The sequence below is a fragment of the Ambystoma mexicanum genome, chromosome 3q, assembly GCF_040938575.1.
Source record: "Ambystoma mexicanum isolate Mex_15411 chromosome 3q, UKY_AmexF1_1, whole genome shotgun sequence".
Taxonomy (NCBI): Eukaryota; Metazoa; Chordata; class Amphibia; order Caudata; family Ambystomatidae; genus Ambystoma; species Ambystoma mexicanum.
In genome coordinates, this window is record NC_090926.1 from 591734125 (window position 1) to 591752910 (window position 18786).

General features: G+C 48.4%; 1 protein-coding gene across 9 annotated transcripts in view; it reads left to right on the top strand.

The window, feature by feature from the left end:
* EP300 (E1A binding protein p300) overlaps positions 1-18786 on the top strand; it is a 744806-nt gene that overhangs the window by 636415 nt on the left and 89605 nt on the right. For all 9 annotated transcript variants that reach the window (XM_069654423.1, XM_069654428.1, XM_069654427.1 and 6 more), the window contains one exon: positions 6345-6510. In XM_069654423.1, the coding sequence (XP_069510524.1) occupies positions 6345-6510 (166 nt within the window). The remainder of the gene's footprint in view (positions 1-6344; positions 6511-18786) is intronic.

The window sequence follows — 18786 nt, forward strand, 5'->3', positions numbered from 1 at the left end:
TATGGAGCCTGGCAAACTCTATAGGCATCATCTTTTACATTGTCTCACACAGCACCTTCAGTGCAGTGGCGCAGGGAACTCTTTCAGATTTCCCATGGTTTGAATACCTTCTCTAGGATAAACTGTTTCCCAGAGCAGTAAAGTGAAATTGACTTTACTTACATTTGTAACTTTCTAGACCCAGCACACCCTATCTTACAATAGGGTGCTAGAGGGGTTACCTAGTATCCCCTTTTGTCTAGCTTCTCATGTAACATTTTCATGTTACCCTTTCCTCACTGAATGGCTGGTGGCAGTGGTTTCGCTTTTACTACCGTGGTGTGCATTTATCGCAGGCTGCGTTCGCAGCTGCAGTAAAGTACCTATGGGTGCCATTTTTGTCAAAATGGCACCGGTCGTCTTTTTTTTCACCATTTCTCTGTGGAAAGGTCCTTGAGATATGCTCTCTGCGCCAAATCAGGTTTGGTCCCTTTGTTTTGTCTTTGGCAGGATTCATGAGTGAAGCCCGCCTCTGGTTCCAGGGTGGCTGGGGTAGGTAGGAAGTGGGGAAGGTGCCCGACACTCCGTGCTTGGTCTCCTAGGAGACCCAAATGCGCTCTGTGATTGGGCGTCTGACTGTCCGGCAAGGACAGCCACCCTGCTGGGTCACTGACAGGCTGGAATGAAAGGCCGAGAGCTGTATAAAAGGCGAGGCTTTTGGCATGGAAGGCAGTCGACCACTGGACTAAGGAACCGAAGAAGAACTTGAAGAGGACGCCTGCTGCAACTCCTGGACCATTGGTTTGCCCGGTGAAGCCCTGCTGCAGTGCCGAAACGCCAAGTTCGTGTCGACGGAGAAGCCCCTGCAAGGACGACTTCTCCCCTTGAGTTCGTGGGACCAATCAACTCCAAAGTAAGCCGCCTGGACATCCATCTCAGAGCTGGTTGAATTTCCACGGAGTTGCTACTGAAAATCGTAGAGCCAGGGAGAGGAACGCCAGTTTGTGTGCGTTGCTTTTAAGTTGGCCAAGAGCTCCAGGAAGATCCTCCTGACTCCCAGGAAGCAGGTCTGACCGAGCCTGAGCACCCTCAACAGTGTGGTACCCCAGTATCAAGGAAAGTCCATCTCGATAGCCAGGAACCTCAGTGTTGGTATTTGCGGGAGACTCTAGGCGTTCACACACTGCGCAGCCACTGAAAGTGAAGTTTGCTGGTTGCAAATTTTGACCATCCCAGTGCAGTACAGGAGTCCCCTGACGTCTTCCCTCTTGTCCCACTACTGGAACATTAATGTCACCAGCACCGTGGCAATTGAAGTCACCTGTGGGTGTAGGTCTCTGATTGATCTATGGCATCGCAAATGGGAAATTACTGATTCTGAACTGAAGAGTGTATCATTTTGAAGCATATTTGTGTGGTGGTGTGCAGTGCTCTCTTCTGAAGAAGGCTTATATTAACTTACTAGTAAATAATTATTTTATCAAGAAACCCTGTGTGTAAGTGTCTGCTTGAGTACTTGACACTGTGAACCTCTGTGTAACTCCCCTACAGCTCACATTGACCCCTCTTGAGAGAAGCCTGGCTACTCGTCCACACTACCAACCTGTGTAGTACAGACTTATACCAAAGGTTGGGTTACTACTGCCAGGTGGTCAGGGTCGTTGTAGTGCCACCCTAAGGGTACTGGATACAATCTTGCCTAACAGCTTGCCTGTAGTGGGTATAAAATTGGTCCCCCTCTCTGAGATAACTGCCTTAGGAAAACCAACCCTGGTAAAAATACCAAGGAGTGCCTTGGCCGCTGCCTGAGCACTAACAGTACTCATATGTATGGCTTCCGGATACCTGGTAGCATGGTCTACCACAACCAATATAAATCGGTTGCCTGAATATGTGGGAGGGTCTAGGGGACCAACTATGTCAATCCCTACCCTCTCAAAAGGAACTCCCACCACTGGGAGGGGCACCAAGGTTGCCACGTTCTTGGCTCCTCTTACCAGAAGTCTGAAAAGTGTGACGGCTTCTACAGAATGTATCTGCATCAGACCCCATCTTGGGCCAGTAGAAATATGGAGAAATCTTTTTCCTTGGCCTTCTTGAAGCTTAAGTGACCAGCCAAAGGAATCTCATGGGCTTACTGTAGAAACTGAGATTTAACCACATGAGGCACTACAAGTCTTATGTCGTCCTCTTGGGTAGAATCTATAGGCACACAGTAATAGAGGCCACCCTTCCAGTACAGCCTGTGCTTCCCTGGCTCTTGCCCTTCCAGCTGGGACGCTGCCTGTTGACGAAGTTTTAAGAGCAGGACACTTTGACCTCTGCTGAAGTCTGCCCTACAGTGTCCACTTTCTGCAAGTAAAGTCTGCCGCTCAGGGTGGTCTTTAGGATCCATATTTCCAACGGGGATTGGGGGGTTCTTCAGCTCTGTTTCACCAGTATTTGGTTCACCTTCTGGTTGGTCCTCCACTCAGCTGGTGGAGGGGTCACAGGTGTGACCTTTGACTGTCCTCCCGAAAATGTCTTTTGTCCTGTGTACAGGTGTGATACATTTCTTCTTTCCTAAAACCGGGGCTTTCCCCTTAGTTTTTGTTTCTTCCTGGAATTAGAAGGGTGTCATTGCTGTGGACAGAGTTATAGGTACTTCAGTAACAACCCACTGAGTCATCTAAAGTTGCCTCTCTTGCCAGTCTAGTCTGTTCCTGCTTCCTTTTACTGGGAGGCCTGTGGGTGCTCGATACGCCAAGAGTTTTTAAGTCATTCCCCAGCAGGACTCTCCCAGGCACCTCATTGTGTACACTGACCGGTATTCTTAGTCATGTTGTTGCACTGGATGAGATCTGGTAGCATTGGAACTATCTAGACAGGTACTTCAACAAGCTTAGTGTGGCCTTTGGATGTCTTAGCAACATCCTCCGTTTGGAAAAGGTTTCATCCACCACTGTAATGCTGGCCCCAGTGTCTCTAATGGCAGGGGTTTCCTGCCCCTTCTCATGTACACTGTCCTTGTAATATTCTTTGGTGTTATCTGGAATAGTTATACACATCTACATTCTGCTGTTCCCACAGATCCAGGGACTCCTCTGGCTGAGATTCCAATGGGGTCTTGAGCTAATAAATGAGTTTTCCCTTGCCATATGAACCTCTCCCTCAGGGATGAAGGCTTATGAGGCAGTGTGGACCCCTGGAGGTTTGCCGTTGAATCTGGGATCCTCTTTCACATGGTCAGTTGACCCACAAGCATAGCATTTTCCTAATATTTTCCTGAAGGGGGCTTCTGCTGACCTCCCTCTGGTTTGGCAGCAGAGGTTTCACTAGACTGACCTGGTTTCCCAAATGGCTTACCCTTCTTATGTTTGTGGCCCTCTTTTGGGTGGGTGGATTTAGAAGTCTCGTTATCTTTCTTGCGCTGCTTCCCCTCCTTTTTGTGAGTGGCTCCGGAATCCTTGAGTGGCCCTGTTGGCAACCCACAATTCAGCAGCTTTTGCTAGCTTCTTGGGATCAATCTCTTTTGAGTCAGCCAATTGCTGTCTCCGCTCAGGCAAGCAGGCATCACAAATAGATTCCAACAAAAACAGATTTCTCATTCCTTCAAAGGAGTTCAATCTGTAACCCTTATCCCAACCTTCTAAGTTTTTCATACATTCAGACACCCAGGTATTCCTAATCCTACACATTTCTTTCAGTTCTACTGTTATAATGATCACGGCGTCCTGACTGGGGTTAATCATATTTGGCACTTTACAATTGCTGTTATAGTGGTAGCCTTGTGAAGGCTTTAGTTGAACAAAAGCAAAGCAAATACTCAATCTAACAACTCTAGAATAGATCCTCACCGCCTGCCACCGGTGTTAGGCAAGATTGTGTGCCGTACCCTTTGAGAGACTACAGCAACCGTGTCGTCCTGGCAATAGTAACCCAACCTTTGGTGTAAGTCTGTACTACACAGGTTGGTAGTGTGGCTGAGCAGCCAGGCTCATCTCCAAGGGGATCAGTGTGAGCCGTAGGGTTTTTACACAGATTCACAGTGACAAGTATTCCAATAAACTCTTACACTCAAGGTTTCTTAATTAAACAATTATTAATTTAAGTCAGTTGAAATAAACCTTCCTCAGAAGGGAGCAAAATAGAAGTAACACAAACATACACTTCAAAATACACACTTAGTTTCTTTAAATCAGCAAGTGCCCATGTGGGATGGCACACATATGGTACCTACACTCTGAGGTGACTTAAGTTACTAGGACACTGTGGATATTAATGTGTCACTGGTACATTTAGAGCAATACGGAGTTTGTCAAAGAAAAGGGTTTGGGAATAGAAGTTTAAACAAATATTCTGAAGCATTGAAGTACTATTTAACCCTCCAAGGCAAAGTAAATTAAACTTTTCCTGGAGGAAAGGTAAAACACAAAGTCAGAGGTAAGAAGAGTCTTTAAGGGAGCCAGGCCAGCCAAAGTTAATTCAGCAAATGTCTAGGTGAGGTGAAGCACTTCTTGCAGGTAAGGAAGTCTTACACAATGTTTTATAAGTCTTTGTAGAAAATAAAATAGAATCACTGTAAGGCCACAAGCTGGGAGGCTTGTGAGGGGCAAAGCTGCAAGCCACTCTGCAAAGCAACCAAGACACGTCTCAACTGCGAACAAGCAAGGCAACACAACAAGATCCTGGGCATCAGTTTTGGGGACAAGACGGAGGACATCTGGGGACTCCTGCACTACAAATTTAAGGTCAGTGGCACTTCGTGGTTTCAGCTCCTCGCGTCTCTAGCAAATAACACTCTCGGGTACCACTTCAGACTTTCCTCTCTTCTGGGGTCCAGCACTCTGTGAGGTGGTTTAGGCTTGGTCAGTCTTGCTTCCTCGGAGGATCTTCCTGGAGCTCTGTTCCGATGTCACTAGATTCTGGTGTTCCTCTCCCAGTTCCTGCGGCAGCAATGGAAGTACAGCTGGCTCCGAGAGGATGTCCAGATGAGCTTGTCTCTGAGTCGATTGGTCCCACCAACCCAAGGGGCGAAGTCGTCCTTTGCAGGTCTTCTCTAGTTGAGTCGAATTTGGAGATTCAGCACTGCAGCAGGGCTTCACCGGGCAAACCAACGGTCCAGGACTTGCAGCATTTCTTCTTCCAAGTTCTTCTTCGGATTCCTTCGTCCAGTGGTCGACTCTGCCTTCCAAGTCAAAAGCCTCGCCTTTTATGCAGGTTTCTCGCATTAATTTGCAGCCTAGCTGTCAATCACACAGCAGGGTGGCTGTCCTCCGAGAAACTAGACAAAGGGGATAATACTTAACCCCTCCATAGTGTGTGCTGGGTCTAGAAAGTTACAAATGTAAGTAAAGTCAGTTTCACTTCACTGCTCTTGGAAACAGTTATCCAAGAGAAGGTATTTAAACCTTAGCGGAAATCCAAAGGATTTCTATGTGACACTGCACTGAAGGTGCTGTGTCACAATGTAAAAAGATGATGCCTATGGAATTTGTCAGACTCCAAAACCAAAAGAAACGCAGTTCAAATCACAGAAGAATACATGAGTGGAGAAAAGGTCTCGCGCTCTCCAGGATAGAAATTAAAAGACGTAAAGTCAGGCAAAAGAGTTGGGGGTCTCTAAGGTAGAAAGGAATTTGCACATTTCTGAGAATTCTCGCTAACAGCATCTACAAGGCAGTCTAGTAGTATTAGTAAGAGGGTTAAACCAACAGACACAAGTGAAAAAATTATCAGACTTCGCCTCCACCCTTACATTTGGGACGTCAGCTTGCATGCCTAGCAGGTGTCGTACATGAGCTCATACCTATGCAATCTTCGTTATGCAACGCCCCAACTATTTGCTTCACTTTGCTTGGTCCTTTAGTTTTTGGTTTGCTCAGACTGCTCATATCATAACAGTCCTCTCACAAAGAATTTTCAACAGCTGATCCACTTGTATTTTACATTACCTGTCTGAGGAAAAGCCACTCCATTCGAGCTTGATCAATGCATCAGCTTTTAGTAGGTTGACATGGTTCTTTCTGTTTTTTTAAAAAAAAAGTCACACCAGCCTATTTCTCTTGTCTTCAGACTTGGATGGTCTTCTATCCTCTGCCTTCCTTGATTTTCTGTTATTCTAAATGCATAGATCGGGAGGGCAGACTATCTTAATCTTTCTACTGCCCCTATTGTTACAGAGAAGTTGCTTTTCTATGCATACGTAGAAGCCTGAGGAGGAACCTTCAGGATGTTATTTTTGGCTACTTGTCTTACTGAATTTTTCATGGTCTGTTTAAATGAGTGGCTGAACATCTTCCAGCTCAGTTTTGTCTTTCGTACAGATTCACTGGCCTTAACTTGTTTTTTCTAAGTGGTGTTAAAGATGATTTCCTTCTAATCAGGTACACCACTGGGCACATCTGGGCCTGCCCACCGAGTGAAGGCGACGACTACATTTTCCACTGTCACCCTATGGACCAGAAAATCCCCAAGCCTAAGCGGCTGCAGGAGTGGTACAAAAAGATGCTTGATAAGTGTGTTTCTGAGCGCATCGTTCATGACTATAAGGTATGTCATATCTACTAAGGTGCAGCTGTTCTACAAAATATACTGTCTTCAGTTCTCGTTGCTACGAATTTGAAGGCCACCTCAAGATCAAATGCATTTTGGTCATGATCCTTTGTAACATTCATGGAGCTTTCATTTGTTTCCTCGGTCTGCAATGATGCTGATGGACAGTCATATCCCTGTAAACAATTTAAGGGTGTCTGTGATCCATGTAATAGGTGTGATGATACTTTGCACTTTTTGCTTGATATTCAAGGGCACACATTATAGAATGTCTCTTCCCCAAACAGTGTTTACTGCATCTGCTAATGCACACAATGTAAGCAGTTTTGCAATATTCTTGCTTTTTCTTCTGCTGCCTAGGATGTACTGTCACATCCTGTATGGTGCATCCTGAATCTGCTGGTAATGTTCTGTCAGCCCTCTTTCTTCCTATCTGAAAGGAGGAAACTTGGAAAAACCTACTGTATTTTTGCACACAGTTATTAGCTGTTTGTACAATCTTTGTTTTCTACTTTTATTATCTTGAAAGAGACGTAGTTATGAGTTCTTCTAAAGTCCAACTATGGGCGTCATAAAACATACACCAGAGGCAGTACATAAACTCCAATCTTAGTATAAGACTGTACCACCTGAGCCTGTGTTAACATGGACCGAGCAGCCAGGCTTATCTTAGGCGGGAGAGAGGGCTGTAGCTTGGTAAAAAGAAAGTGTAGCATACATATGGTCCAAGGTAACACATACACTATGTATTATAAAAAAGTAAAGGGTTTATTTAAATACACGTAGACCAAGATAAATCTTAAGTACTATTCACATCATATAAACGCAATCATAAAAACCAAGGCAGTTCGGAGAGGGCTCAAAGTCTTGACAAGTAGCAGAATATGAAGGGTTCAACGGCTTTCCTCCAGTTTCTAGTGTTATAGAAACAGGTTAACAACTAACGAAGGTGACCGTTAAGGACTCGATAAAGGGACTTAAGCAACAGCTTAAGTCGTAGATAAGCGATTTGTTAGGACTGATTTTCTATGCTGTGGCCTGATGTATAGAAGCCAACCTGTATTGTGACAGGGACGACTCTGGGGAGCTGTGGTCAAACCAGTTCAGGGAGCAGTGACAGGTGGTCTAGGCAAAGTTCTTCAGAGGTGATGAGCTTGTAAAGTGTCCACAATGAGATTACACAATGGGAATCTCAGATTGCATGTTGACAGGATGTTTAATAAATAAAATTTATTGGTCAAAACGCACTATAAAAAACTACTGCTGGCAAGTAGTTATCACACATACTAGCAAAAATAGATGCATATATACATTCACTTATTAAAAGGACATAATATTCAACACAAACTCCTGCAAAGGAAGGTTAAGATATTATGCACTTATAGGTCCACAGAAAAGGATCCCTTATTCAAATTGTCCAGCCGTTAGTTGGCTGGGGCCTTTTGACCAATAGTTCAGGTAAAGTTCCACAGAATCTTTAAAGCAAGAAAAAATGCAGGTATTGTCTCTGGGGTCCAGTGAAGGGTTCTTATGGTTAGAGTACAAGTTAAACTAACTAACAGAAGTAACCCCAACTTTCATAAGTCTTGTATGAGCAAGCAATGGCTAAGCCAATAGTGCTAGAATAAAGTTTATTATAATTTCGTTGACTTATAATGGGAGTATAGTGGTAGGAACTCTGTAACTTAACCCAGTACTCTTGCTTTGTCCCGACAAGTCTGGGGAAGAATCAGAGGGTCCGAGGTTGCCTTTCCTGCCAAGTCGCAGTCCTGGATTCGCAGGGGTTGCAGGTTCTAGGTGATCTCTGGTTGGTGTCTTCCACTGTTGCAAGGACTTTCGATTGATAAATGCAGCAAACTCGAAGTGGGACCCATCTCCGGACTGGCCACAGGTCAGGAAAGCCATTTCGGACAGTGGTCCTTCGCAACACAGCAACGCAAAGGGACTCCACTGCCGTAGTCAGAATTTCCCTCCTATCTTGGGCCCCCTTGAAACTAGGACGCTGATATTTCAGATGTTAGTCTTTGTTCCGGGGTCGCTTTTCCTGCTGTCAGCCTCAGCCCTTGATTCGCATGAGTTGCTGGTTCGAGCTGATCTGCAGTTGTCTTTGGTTGGTGCAAGGACTCTTGGTTGAAGAATGCAGCAAAACACGATGCAGGACCCCTCTCAGGACTGGGCTGGACTCAGGTGAGCTGTTTCGGACAGCGGACAGTGCAGCACGGCGACGCAAAGGAACTTGCTTGTCACGGTCAGATTTTCCCTCCTATCTCGGGTCCCCAACGCGAGGGCTCTGAAATGTCATTGAGGTAAGTCTTGTAGGACAAGCTTAGGATACCTCAAGTTCCAGGTCGGATCTGTGACGCCGGTAGCACGGTAGCCCAGAATCGGAGCTGGTTAGTAACAGGACGGTTCTGAGATACTTTTGAAGGCTCTCCTTTGCAGGGTACCGAGCAGACATCTGGAATGGATGTTCCCTCCACTCAAAGGGTTGCAGCTCCCTCACAGGACTGCTAATGTTCTCCAGCATGGGGTCTGGCATGGATTTGCATGCTCATGAATATTCCCCGTCAGGCGGAAATCCTTGGTAAAATAAAAGTTTCACTTTGACTTACAAACTGTCTTTCTCCTATAAACCAATCGGAGCTCTGGGTCATACTGCCCACACACTAAGCCCCTCCTCTGGCAGCTATCTTCAGATTTTTACCGCACGTTCAAGTGTTGGGAGTCCTCGTGTTTCCCTCTAAAAGCTTTTCTGCGTTTTTGCGCATTTTTGCTAGAAAATTCCTATTTTTGTTCGAGCCTGTGTGCTCTAGCGTCTCTTCATCTGACTAATGGGGATCAGTTTGTCAATATCTTTCGACGCTCAAGAACAGAATCGTCAAGGGTTTTTCTGTGAAGATTCCAGAAGGCCATTGGGCCTACACCACACCGTCCATGTCGGTGGAGGACGGGGGGGGGGGGGGATTGTGCGGGGGAATTCCCTCTTCAGGCTCTGCACTAGCTGCGGTTTGAGGAATGTGTTCGTGGAGGACAAGCATTCCCAGTGCATTTGTCTTCATCCAACGCACAAGGGGGAGGATTGCGAGATCTGTCCTGGCTTTACCAAGCACACCATCAGGGATCGGCACAGCAGATTGGCAGCATGGCTCAATGCCAAAGCTTCTACCTCTTGTGGTTCACAGGGGCATGCCTCACACAGATCCAGTTTTAAGTCCTTTGGGCGCTCCATCCATGGGGATCCAAGACAAGGCCAAGCACCGCAAGTCCGTTTCTGTCGGGGTTGCCGCTCAATATATTTCTTCCTCCGATGAAGAGGGCATGGTTTCTGTCCACCCAGTCCAGGAGGACGCTGGGGGCGACGGTAACGTCCAGGGGAAAATCGACGAATGGGGTGACTATGATGGCGCTGAGCCCAGCAAGTCTGCTCCTCCCCCCTGACACCTGCCAGAGATGTCTCTGGACATTCTTTCGACTACAGAAGAGGATGCCAACTCCAAAAGGAAAGGAAGTGGTACCCTACCCAGCCTTCTCTTCACCCCAGGATACGGGGACACACACAGTGGCATCTCTCCGCCTCCAAGAGCTCATTTCCCAACACCCGTCCCTCCCCTTCATCCGCCCCCCCACCCCCCCGAGGTTGGGGGTCATTCATCTATATGGTCGCCCGCGCATCGAACTGTTCCAACTCACGCTGGAGGAGAATAAGAGGGAGGGCTTCCTTTGTCAAAGCTGGGAGGCAAAAACGGAAAACCATCCTGGCAGTACCTCTCCTGGACGTCTGCGATAAGGGCCTGGCGCTTCTGAAAAACCCTGCTTCCGCCCCAGTGACAAGAGACTGGCTGGAGAAGAAATACCAGGTGCCTGCAGAGTCTGCACCCAAGTGTCTACGGTCTCTACCATCACCATACTCTCTGGTCTCGCCGGCTGCGCAGAAGAATGCATCCAACCAGCCGTCGTCCTTATCCATTCCCCAGACAGCGAGGGGAAGAAGTTGGATGGAGTAGGTAGAAAGGTAATCTACTCAGCAGCTAGGATGGTCAAGGTGTGGGAATCATTTAAACAATCCTGGCCAGGTACAACCAGGAATGAGTGTACAAGATGGCCTGCTACTGGAATTCCTCCCCGAGGACAAACCGGTCCAGGCTTTGGAGATCCTCTAGGAGGGTGAGACTGCATCACCGTGGCCCTGGCTATTGCACACAGGGTTCTACCAAATGGGGAACAGGGTTTGCCTCCATCTTCGTGGCTGGTTATCAGCCACCAACTTCAGGCAAGATGTTCAGACTAGGGTCCTGGACATGCTGCTCGACGGGGACAATCTCTTTGGAAAGGCCGTCTGAGTCACTACGGGACATCAAGACAGACGGACGGCCGGTGCCATGGGCACTATGCAACAGCAGAGTCTGTCCTTTCGTTCCTCTGGAGGGATGTCAGGCAGATCATTGAAAGGTTTCCGGCAGAGGAACGTCCTCGTACTGCCAACCCTCCCGTTCCTCGCCCCAGGAGGCCTACAGGGGTTGCTCCAAGGCCATCAGAGGTGGCTGCCGCCATCATCCAGGTCCTCAAGTCATTGCGCCGGCCTCCAAGCATGATTGAACTGGCCGAGACGTGGGGCCTGCATCCCGGTGGGAGGCTGCTGGCGAAATTTGTCAGCGTGTGGGGAAAACATCACCGATCGTTGGGTGCCGGACGCTCTTGCCCACGGACACACTTGAGTTTCAGCAAAGGTGTCCGCAGATATCACCGGTGGTTCGACAGGAACAGCACATCCCTCGGCTGCGGCTGGAGGTTTGGGCCATGTTAAAAAAAAAGGGGGGGGGGGGCGATAGAGCTGGTTACAAAGCGACTGGGGCTCCAGAGTTTACTCCAGATACGTCTTAGTAAGAAAGACGGCCGGGGGCTGGAGGCCCATTCTCAATCTACGATGACTCAAGTACATAAAGTCCCAAACATTCAGAATGGCACGTTGAAGCACGTGCTCGGCCAACTCGAGGAGGGAGACTTCTGGATCTGGAGGACACGTACTTCCACATTCACGGAAAACGTTGCAAGTTCCTGCACTTCGCCGTACAAGGGAAGTGTACTTCCAGTTTTCAAGGCCCTCTCCTTCGGACTGAAGTCAGCGTTCAGAGTTGGCACCAGTGGCGGCCCATATGTGGCTACAAGGGATACATGCGTATCCTCGACAACTGGCTCATCCGTGCCAAGTCAAGGGAGATCGCTGTCAATAAGAGGGGACCATCCGGCTGCTCACAGATCTGGGTTTCTCTGTAAACTATCCAAAGTACTGCTTGATTCCATCATAAGACTCTGTTCCCAGGGTGCAGGCTCAACAGTCTCTTGCCTGGTGGCTCCGTCTGAGGACAGGATAGCCTCCATTCTGGGCAAAGTTCGACAGCTGTTAGCACTGAAGATCGCCACAGTGTCACACTCACCTGGTCTCCGCGGGGGCGTAGCACGTAGCCGCACGAATGATGTCTGCACTGGCGTTGCACAGCTTGAGTGATGATGCCTGCCCGCGTCTTCTCCCTCGTTATCACCCCAGGAGGCATTTGCCTGCAATATGGAAACAAGATATTAGCTAACTGAGTGGAGCTGGATTGGTTCCACTTCCTTTAACCTTCTGATTCCCTTCTCCTCTTCTGTCTCACCTTGGAGTTCTTAATGGTAGACTCTCTGTCTTGCAATCTCAAGCAGGGGTGCGGTATGCAGTCTTTCCCAGGCCCAAGTTACTTCACTGATCCTGCGGGGCTGTTGCAGAGTTTTGAATAGCTGGATTGAGCAGGTAAGTCTCTATGCCAATGGATGCTTGGTATAGGTGCTTAATGTCCTTATTGCCCAAGTCAGATTTCCTACAGGTGAGTATTAGCGCGGTTGAGTGGCGCTGAATGTCTGTATAGCTGTTTCTTTTCCGTGCGCGACTAACCTGCTGTTTTCTTTTCCTTTTCTGTCGGCGCGGCGAGGCTCCGGAACGGCGATAGGAAGAACCGCTTCAACGAAATTCCTGAAGAATGCAGACCCAGGATGAGTATTGGGTGTCCGTGCAGATACCTTCTTCTCTGCAGGTGCGGCGGCCCTGAAAGCAGCTGAAGGCGCGGCCGATTGGATGGAATACTGCAGGTAAGGCCTTTGTTGCTGTACTAACTCCTGTTCTCTTCCTTTCCTTCTCTCAGGTGCCGCTGGATCGGGATCTCTTCACGGGCGTGGCTGTAGAAGTTCGAGTATTGAGCAGACACGGTGAGCGTTATGCTGCAGGAGTGCAGAATAACGCGAAGCGTGTTCTGCCTGTAGGGTGTGGTTTAAATAGCCTTGTAAGTAGTTCCAGGTAAAGTAGTCCCTCAGCCACACCCAGGATATACAGAAAGGCTCAGCCCTATTAGGCTGTGAATGTAGTCCCATGCAATTAGCACATGTTATGAGCCAGGCGCCAACGGTGCCAGGACTGAGTCCAGGAAATCCTAGGACAAACTTTTGGGGCTTGATAAGCCCCTAAAGGTGCCAGTGACTGGGGTAGGCCCATAAACTCCAGAGGTTTGGGAGTTCGTACCATGACACACGGTGAGGACCATGAAGTCACTGCTCTGCATGATGTCATCGTGTATCTACCATATTAGACTCTGCAGGTTGTGGATGCAACCCCTCTAGGAGTTCCTGGGCGCTTGTTGGATACAGGTGTCCGGAAGCTTCGCCAACAAGGTTGTCCTCGACAAGGAGTTCTTTCGAGCTGTTAGGTGGTGGGCGTGTGCTCCAACATCGCCAGGGTCACTGATTTCCGGAGCACCCCCCACCCCCTCTTACCAGCAGACAATCACCACTGGCGCTTCTCTGGAGGGCTGGGGAGCTCACACTGGACGTCTCCACGCCAGAGGCCTGTGACTACCTGAGGAGAAGGGTCTCCACATCAACGTCCTGTAACTACGAAGGGTGTTCTGGGCCCGCAAGTCGTTCCTTCTGTCCCTCAAGGGCAAGGTGATTAGTCCTCTCGGACAATACCACTACGAGGTTCTACATCAGGAATCAGGGAGTGGCCAGATCCCAAGCACTCTCCAGGGAGGCGCAGGACTTTTGCCACTGAGCTATCGCCCAGAACATGTTTCTCGTTCCTTTTCACCTGGAGGGGGTCAAGAACACCATCAGACTCCCTCAGCAGGGAGCTGCGCTCCTGCCACGAGTGGGGAACTATGCCAGGATCAAGTAAGTCTCTTCCTCAAGTGGGGCAGACCCCAAATCGACCTCTTCGCGACGGTGAAGAATGCCAAATGATTCGCCAGCAGGTTCCATCGGGCAGCTAGCATGGGATACGTGTCGTCCTTCCCGTGGGAAGGCCTGATCCTGTACGTGTTTCCTCAATTACCCCTCCTGTGAGTCATCAGTTCACTCAAACAGTGCTGATCCAAGATGATCCTCGGTGCCCCGGTGTGGTAGAGGCAGATTTGGTACCCAGACCTTCTCAGCCTGTCTATCGCCACCAGTCAAGCTACCAGTGGTTGAGACTAAGGCGCAATCCTACATCACGATTCAGGATCGCTGAATCTGAAGGCTTGTCTGCAGCAGAATTCAGTGGGTAGGAGCTCTTGGCAGACTACAGGGGAGGTCCTTGCCAGGGCCAGATAGTCATCGACTCCAAAGTGCTATAGGCACAAGTGGAAGCGCTTTGCAACATGGTGCCAGACACACAAGATCAGCCCTCTGAGGGTCATGGGCCCGCAGATCCTTCTGAACCTATTGTCGTTGGCCACGGCAGGGCTAGCGTACGCCTCCATCATGCATTTAGCAGATAACTCCCGCTACACCAGGTCTCCGGGACGGTCTTCTTTGGTCACACCGTCTGTTGGAGTTCAGATCACAGCATGGGAACTTGACGTGGTTCTTATTAGGCTCACGTGGGGGGGGGCCCTTTCGAGCTTATGCATCAACCGCCTCTCATGTACCTTTCATGGAAGACTGCTTTCCTCGTGGCCATCACCTCTGCCAGGAGAGTAGTTGAGATCCAGACCCTGTCCTGCAAGCGTCCTTATCAGACTTTCCACAATACAAGGGTGGTGCTGCAGACAACTATGGGCCTGGTGCAGGATGATCCTCGTTGCACCTGCGTGGCCAAGACAGATATGGTACCAGGACCTTCTCGACATATCGGCAGCCCCTCCAGTCATGCTTCTGGTGGTCACAGATCTTCACGCCAGGGAAGGAGACGCAATTCTGCACCACGACCCAGGATCGCTGAACCTGCAGGCCTAGCTCCTGCAGTGTTAGAATTCAGGGGCTAAGATTCCGATCGCCCAGCGGACTGCAACGAAGTGCTTAACAAGGCCAGAGCATAGTCTACTCTTAAATGCTATGGACATAAATGGAAGAGGTTCGCTGTTTGGTACCGTGCACTGAAGAACGATCCTCTACGAGTCACGGCTCCGCAAGTACTGCTGTATTTGCTGTCGTTGGCCAAGGCTGGACAAGCCCATGCTTCCAAGGTCCATCTGGCGGCTATCTCACCAGGTCTCCGGGATGGGCGTCTCTATGGTCACACAGTCTGGTTAAGGAGTTTGGCAAAGGACTGCTCATTCGTTCCCGGCGTGGGAACTCAATATGGTGCTGACTAGGCTTATGGGTCCTCTGTTTGTGCCTATGCATTCGTCACCACTAAAGTTTTTATTGTGGAAAACAGCTTTTCTTGTGGCAATCACCTCCGCACGAAGAGTGGGAGAGATCCAGGCCCTCATGTAAACCACCTTACTTGACATTCCGCGAGAGTAGTGCTACGGGCGCATCCCTATTTCATGCCCAAGGTGCCGTCGGACTTTCATCTAAACAAGCCCTTTGTATTGCCTGTATTCTTCCCAATGCCTTCGTCGCCGGGTGAGGGAACTTCTCACTCTCTGACTGTGGCTAGAGCGCTGAAGTTCTATGTGGACTGCAGAGTTTCCGGAAGATGTCACAACATTTTGTGAACTTTGGCCCTGTGAACCATGGGATGGCCCTCTCCAAGGCTTCCATGTCCAGGTGGCTCACCGGCTGCATCACCCATTGTTACTGGTTGACAAACCGACCGTTGCCTGGCCGTCTGAGAGCCCATTCGACCAGAGCGAACGCTGCAACTACGGGGTTCCTGTCTGTGCCTCTGCTGGACATCTGCAGGCCTGCTACATGAAGGTCGACGCACACCTTCACAAGATTCTACTGCATCAACCAGGATTCCAGGGAAGAGTCCAGAGTCAGCCAAGCAGTGCTGCACAACCTGTTCGTTTGAAGATGAGCCTGGTGAGGAGTTGAGATGCTTATGTTGAGCCTTTGCCACCTCCCATGGTTGTGCATGTGTGTACTGCTATGTATTCTTCATGAGCATGTGAATCCATGCCAGACCCCATGCTGGAGAAGGAACAAGTTACTTAGCTGTAACTGTTGTTCTCCAGCATGGGTCTGGCATGGATTCACATGCCAACCCTCCCACCTACCCCTCTGCGGCTCTTCTTGGTCCTACTGCCACTCTACGTGCTACAAAAATCTGAAGATGGCTGCCAGAGGAGGGGCTTAGGTAGAGGGCGGTCATTGGCTGGGGGCGGTATCACCCAGAACTCAGTGATTGGTTATAAGGAAAAAGACAGTTCAGAAATTAAACTGATTTGTTTCTTTACTGAGGATTCCCTGCCTGACGGGGAAATATTCATGAGCATGTGCATCCATGCCAGACCCATGCTGGAGAACAGTTACAGGCAAGTAACTTGTTCCTTTTCGCCCCTGTGATGTGGCTGTGCCTCTTCCCCAAAAAAGAATGCTTTTTGTTTCACTTCACTTTTCCAGTTCAGATAAATGTATGAGTGTCCTCCAACTGGGTCTTACTTCCCCTGACTTGTGTAAGGGTGTCTGTTGGGGAAGATTTTCATAGAAATGGTAAATCTTCCTGACGTGGGTCAGTCAACCCCAGAACGTTTTGCTTTACTAGTGGGATATTTGTCCTTAATACCTCTGTGGGTGTGAACCTTTTTCCACACTCGCAGTATAATTTACTCTTTTTATGGGTGTCATGTTTTTGACTCTCCATAGTGTCTTTTTAAAGTTATCATCTTTAACAATTTATTGGCAGTACCTGCCTGTTGTAGCTGGGTTTCCCCTAGGGGCTCCCTGTTCGCCAAAGTTTGTGTGCAGTACCCTCTGGGACCACTACACACAACTAGGACTACAGGTGTAAGCAAAATCAACCTTTGGTATAAACATGTAACACACATTTTTTGGTAGCGAGCTGAGCAGCCAGATTTATCACAAGAGGGAATGTGAGCTTGTAAGGGTGTTAAACAAAGGCCTACAATGCCAAGTATTCAGATAGACGCTCAAGGTTTCTTGGTAAAGCACTTCTTAATTTATTACATTATCATTTATAAAGCATTCACTAAATGAGGCAACACATTTCAGACAAAAATAATGCTACAATACCGATTACTAAGCAGTTGAGCTCCCTTGAAGTCGGAGCCAAATAGCATTGATAAAAAAACGAATATTACAGTTACTTTAAAACAGTGCAAATAATTTGAGTTCACCAGGGGAATTCATTCAATGCAGTAGGTAGGCCAAAGTCAATGGGCTAGTGTCTTGTACAAGTAAAAATGGTTCTGGTATAAAAAAGGGAAAAGTCTTTGCCACGGTTCTTAGAAGTAGTTCATGGAAGAAAGGTGTGTATGTCTGTTTGCAAGCTGACCAGGCTTGCAAGTAGCCAAAGTTTCATAAACTTTTGCGGTGAGAGGCAAGTTCTCTCGGTCTGGTTTTCACAGTACCTTTATATTGAAGAGAAAGATGCAACTGAAGACTTCTGTTCCTGACAGTTCCTGCAGATCTCGCTGTTCCTGAGCCTCAGTTGTGGGGACAAGAGGGAGGACGTCGGGGGAACTCCTGCACTGCACAGGGACGAACCACAAAGCTGGCAAATTAGCAAATCTTCGATTCCGGTGGTTGTTCTTCGAGCACACAAGCTGGTGTCCTTCTCCCTGGTTAATCCTAACCAGCTCAGAGAATGGTATTCAGGCGGCTTACGAGTTGATTGGTCCTGCCAACTCAAAGGAAGTCGTTGTCCTTGAAGGGGCTTCTCTGTCGATTCGGACCTGCAGCAGGGCTCCACCGGGCAAACCAACGGTCCAATAGTTGCAGCAGCTGTCCTCTTCCAGCTCGTCTTCGTTTCTTTCAATTCAGTGGTCGACTCTGCCTTCCAAGCCAAGAACCTCGCCTTTTAAACAGTTCGCTCCCTTTTATTCCAGCCTAGCTGGCACTCACCCAGCAGGGTGGCTGTCCTTGCCGGACAGCCAGCCAGCCAATCACGCCAGAGTGCATTTGGGTCTCCTAGGAGACTAAGCACAGGGAGTTTCGGGGACCTCCCTCACTTCCTGCCCACCCCAGACACTCAGGCGCCAGAGGCAGTCTTCATTCCTGAAGCCCGACAAATGCATAGAAACAAAGGGACCAAACCTAGTTTGGCGCGCAGAGATTAACTCTAGAAGGACCTTCCCAATAAAAAGATTGGGACCTGTCTAAACAAAGGAGGCTTAGACGCCATCTTGAATAACATGGCTCCCTCGAGTTTTAGCTACCAGTGTTCGCGGTCGGGAAAAATCATGGTAGTCTGTTGTAAAATCACTGCTTGCAGCCATTTTGATAGGAAAGGGTAGCATTTGACTGCTACATGGGTTTCTAGACACGGGATACTAGGTAACCCCTCCAGCACTCTATTGTAAGATGGTGTGTGCTAGGTCTAGGAATTAAAAAAAAAAAAGACAAGTCAATTTAACTTTACATTCTCTGGGAAACAGTAGTTTATCCCAGAGAAGGTATTTAAACCTGGGAGAACCTAGAATGGCTTCCCTGTGTTACTGCACTGAGGGTGCTGTGTAACACGCATGAAAAGATGATGCCTATGGAGTTATCTTAAAACACCATAATCAAAGAATACAAGAGTAAAACACACAATACATGAGAGAGTGGGGGAAAAAAGGCTCACTCTCTCCAGGTAAAAGAATCAAGTCCTCAAAATCCAGCAAAGTTGCTAGGGGTCTCGAAGGTGAAGGGAATTAGCACATTTATGAGAATTCTCCTCAACACTCCCCTTTCTCTTGCTAACCTTGAGAGCTACAGTTTCCAGGGGTTGAAAGGCACTTTGGATCCCTTTTTTACATTTTATTTTGTGAAACCAGCACATAACACCTTATGTGGAGTGCTGGGGAGATGCAATGTATCCCCTTTCACACTAAAACAGTAACAATTAAGTTACAGGGACAAGCTTGCAGGTACAAAATG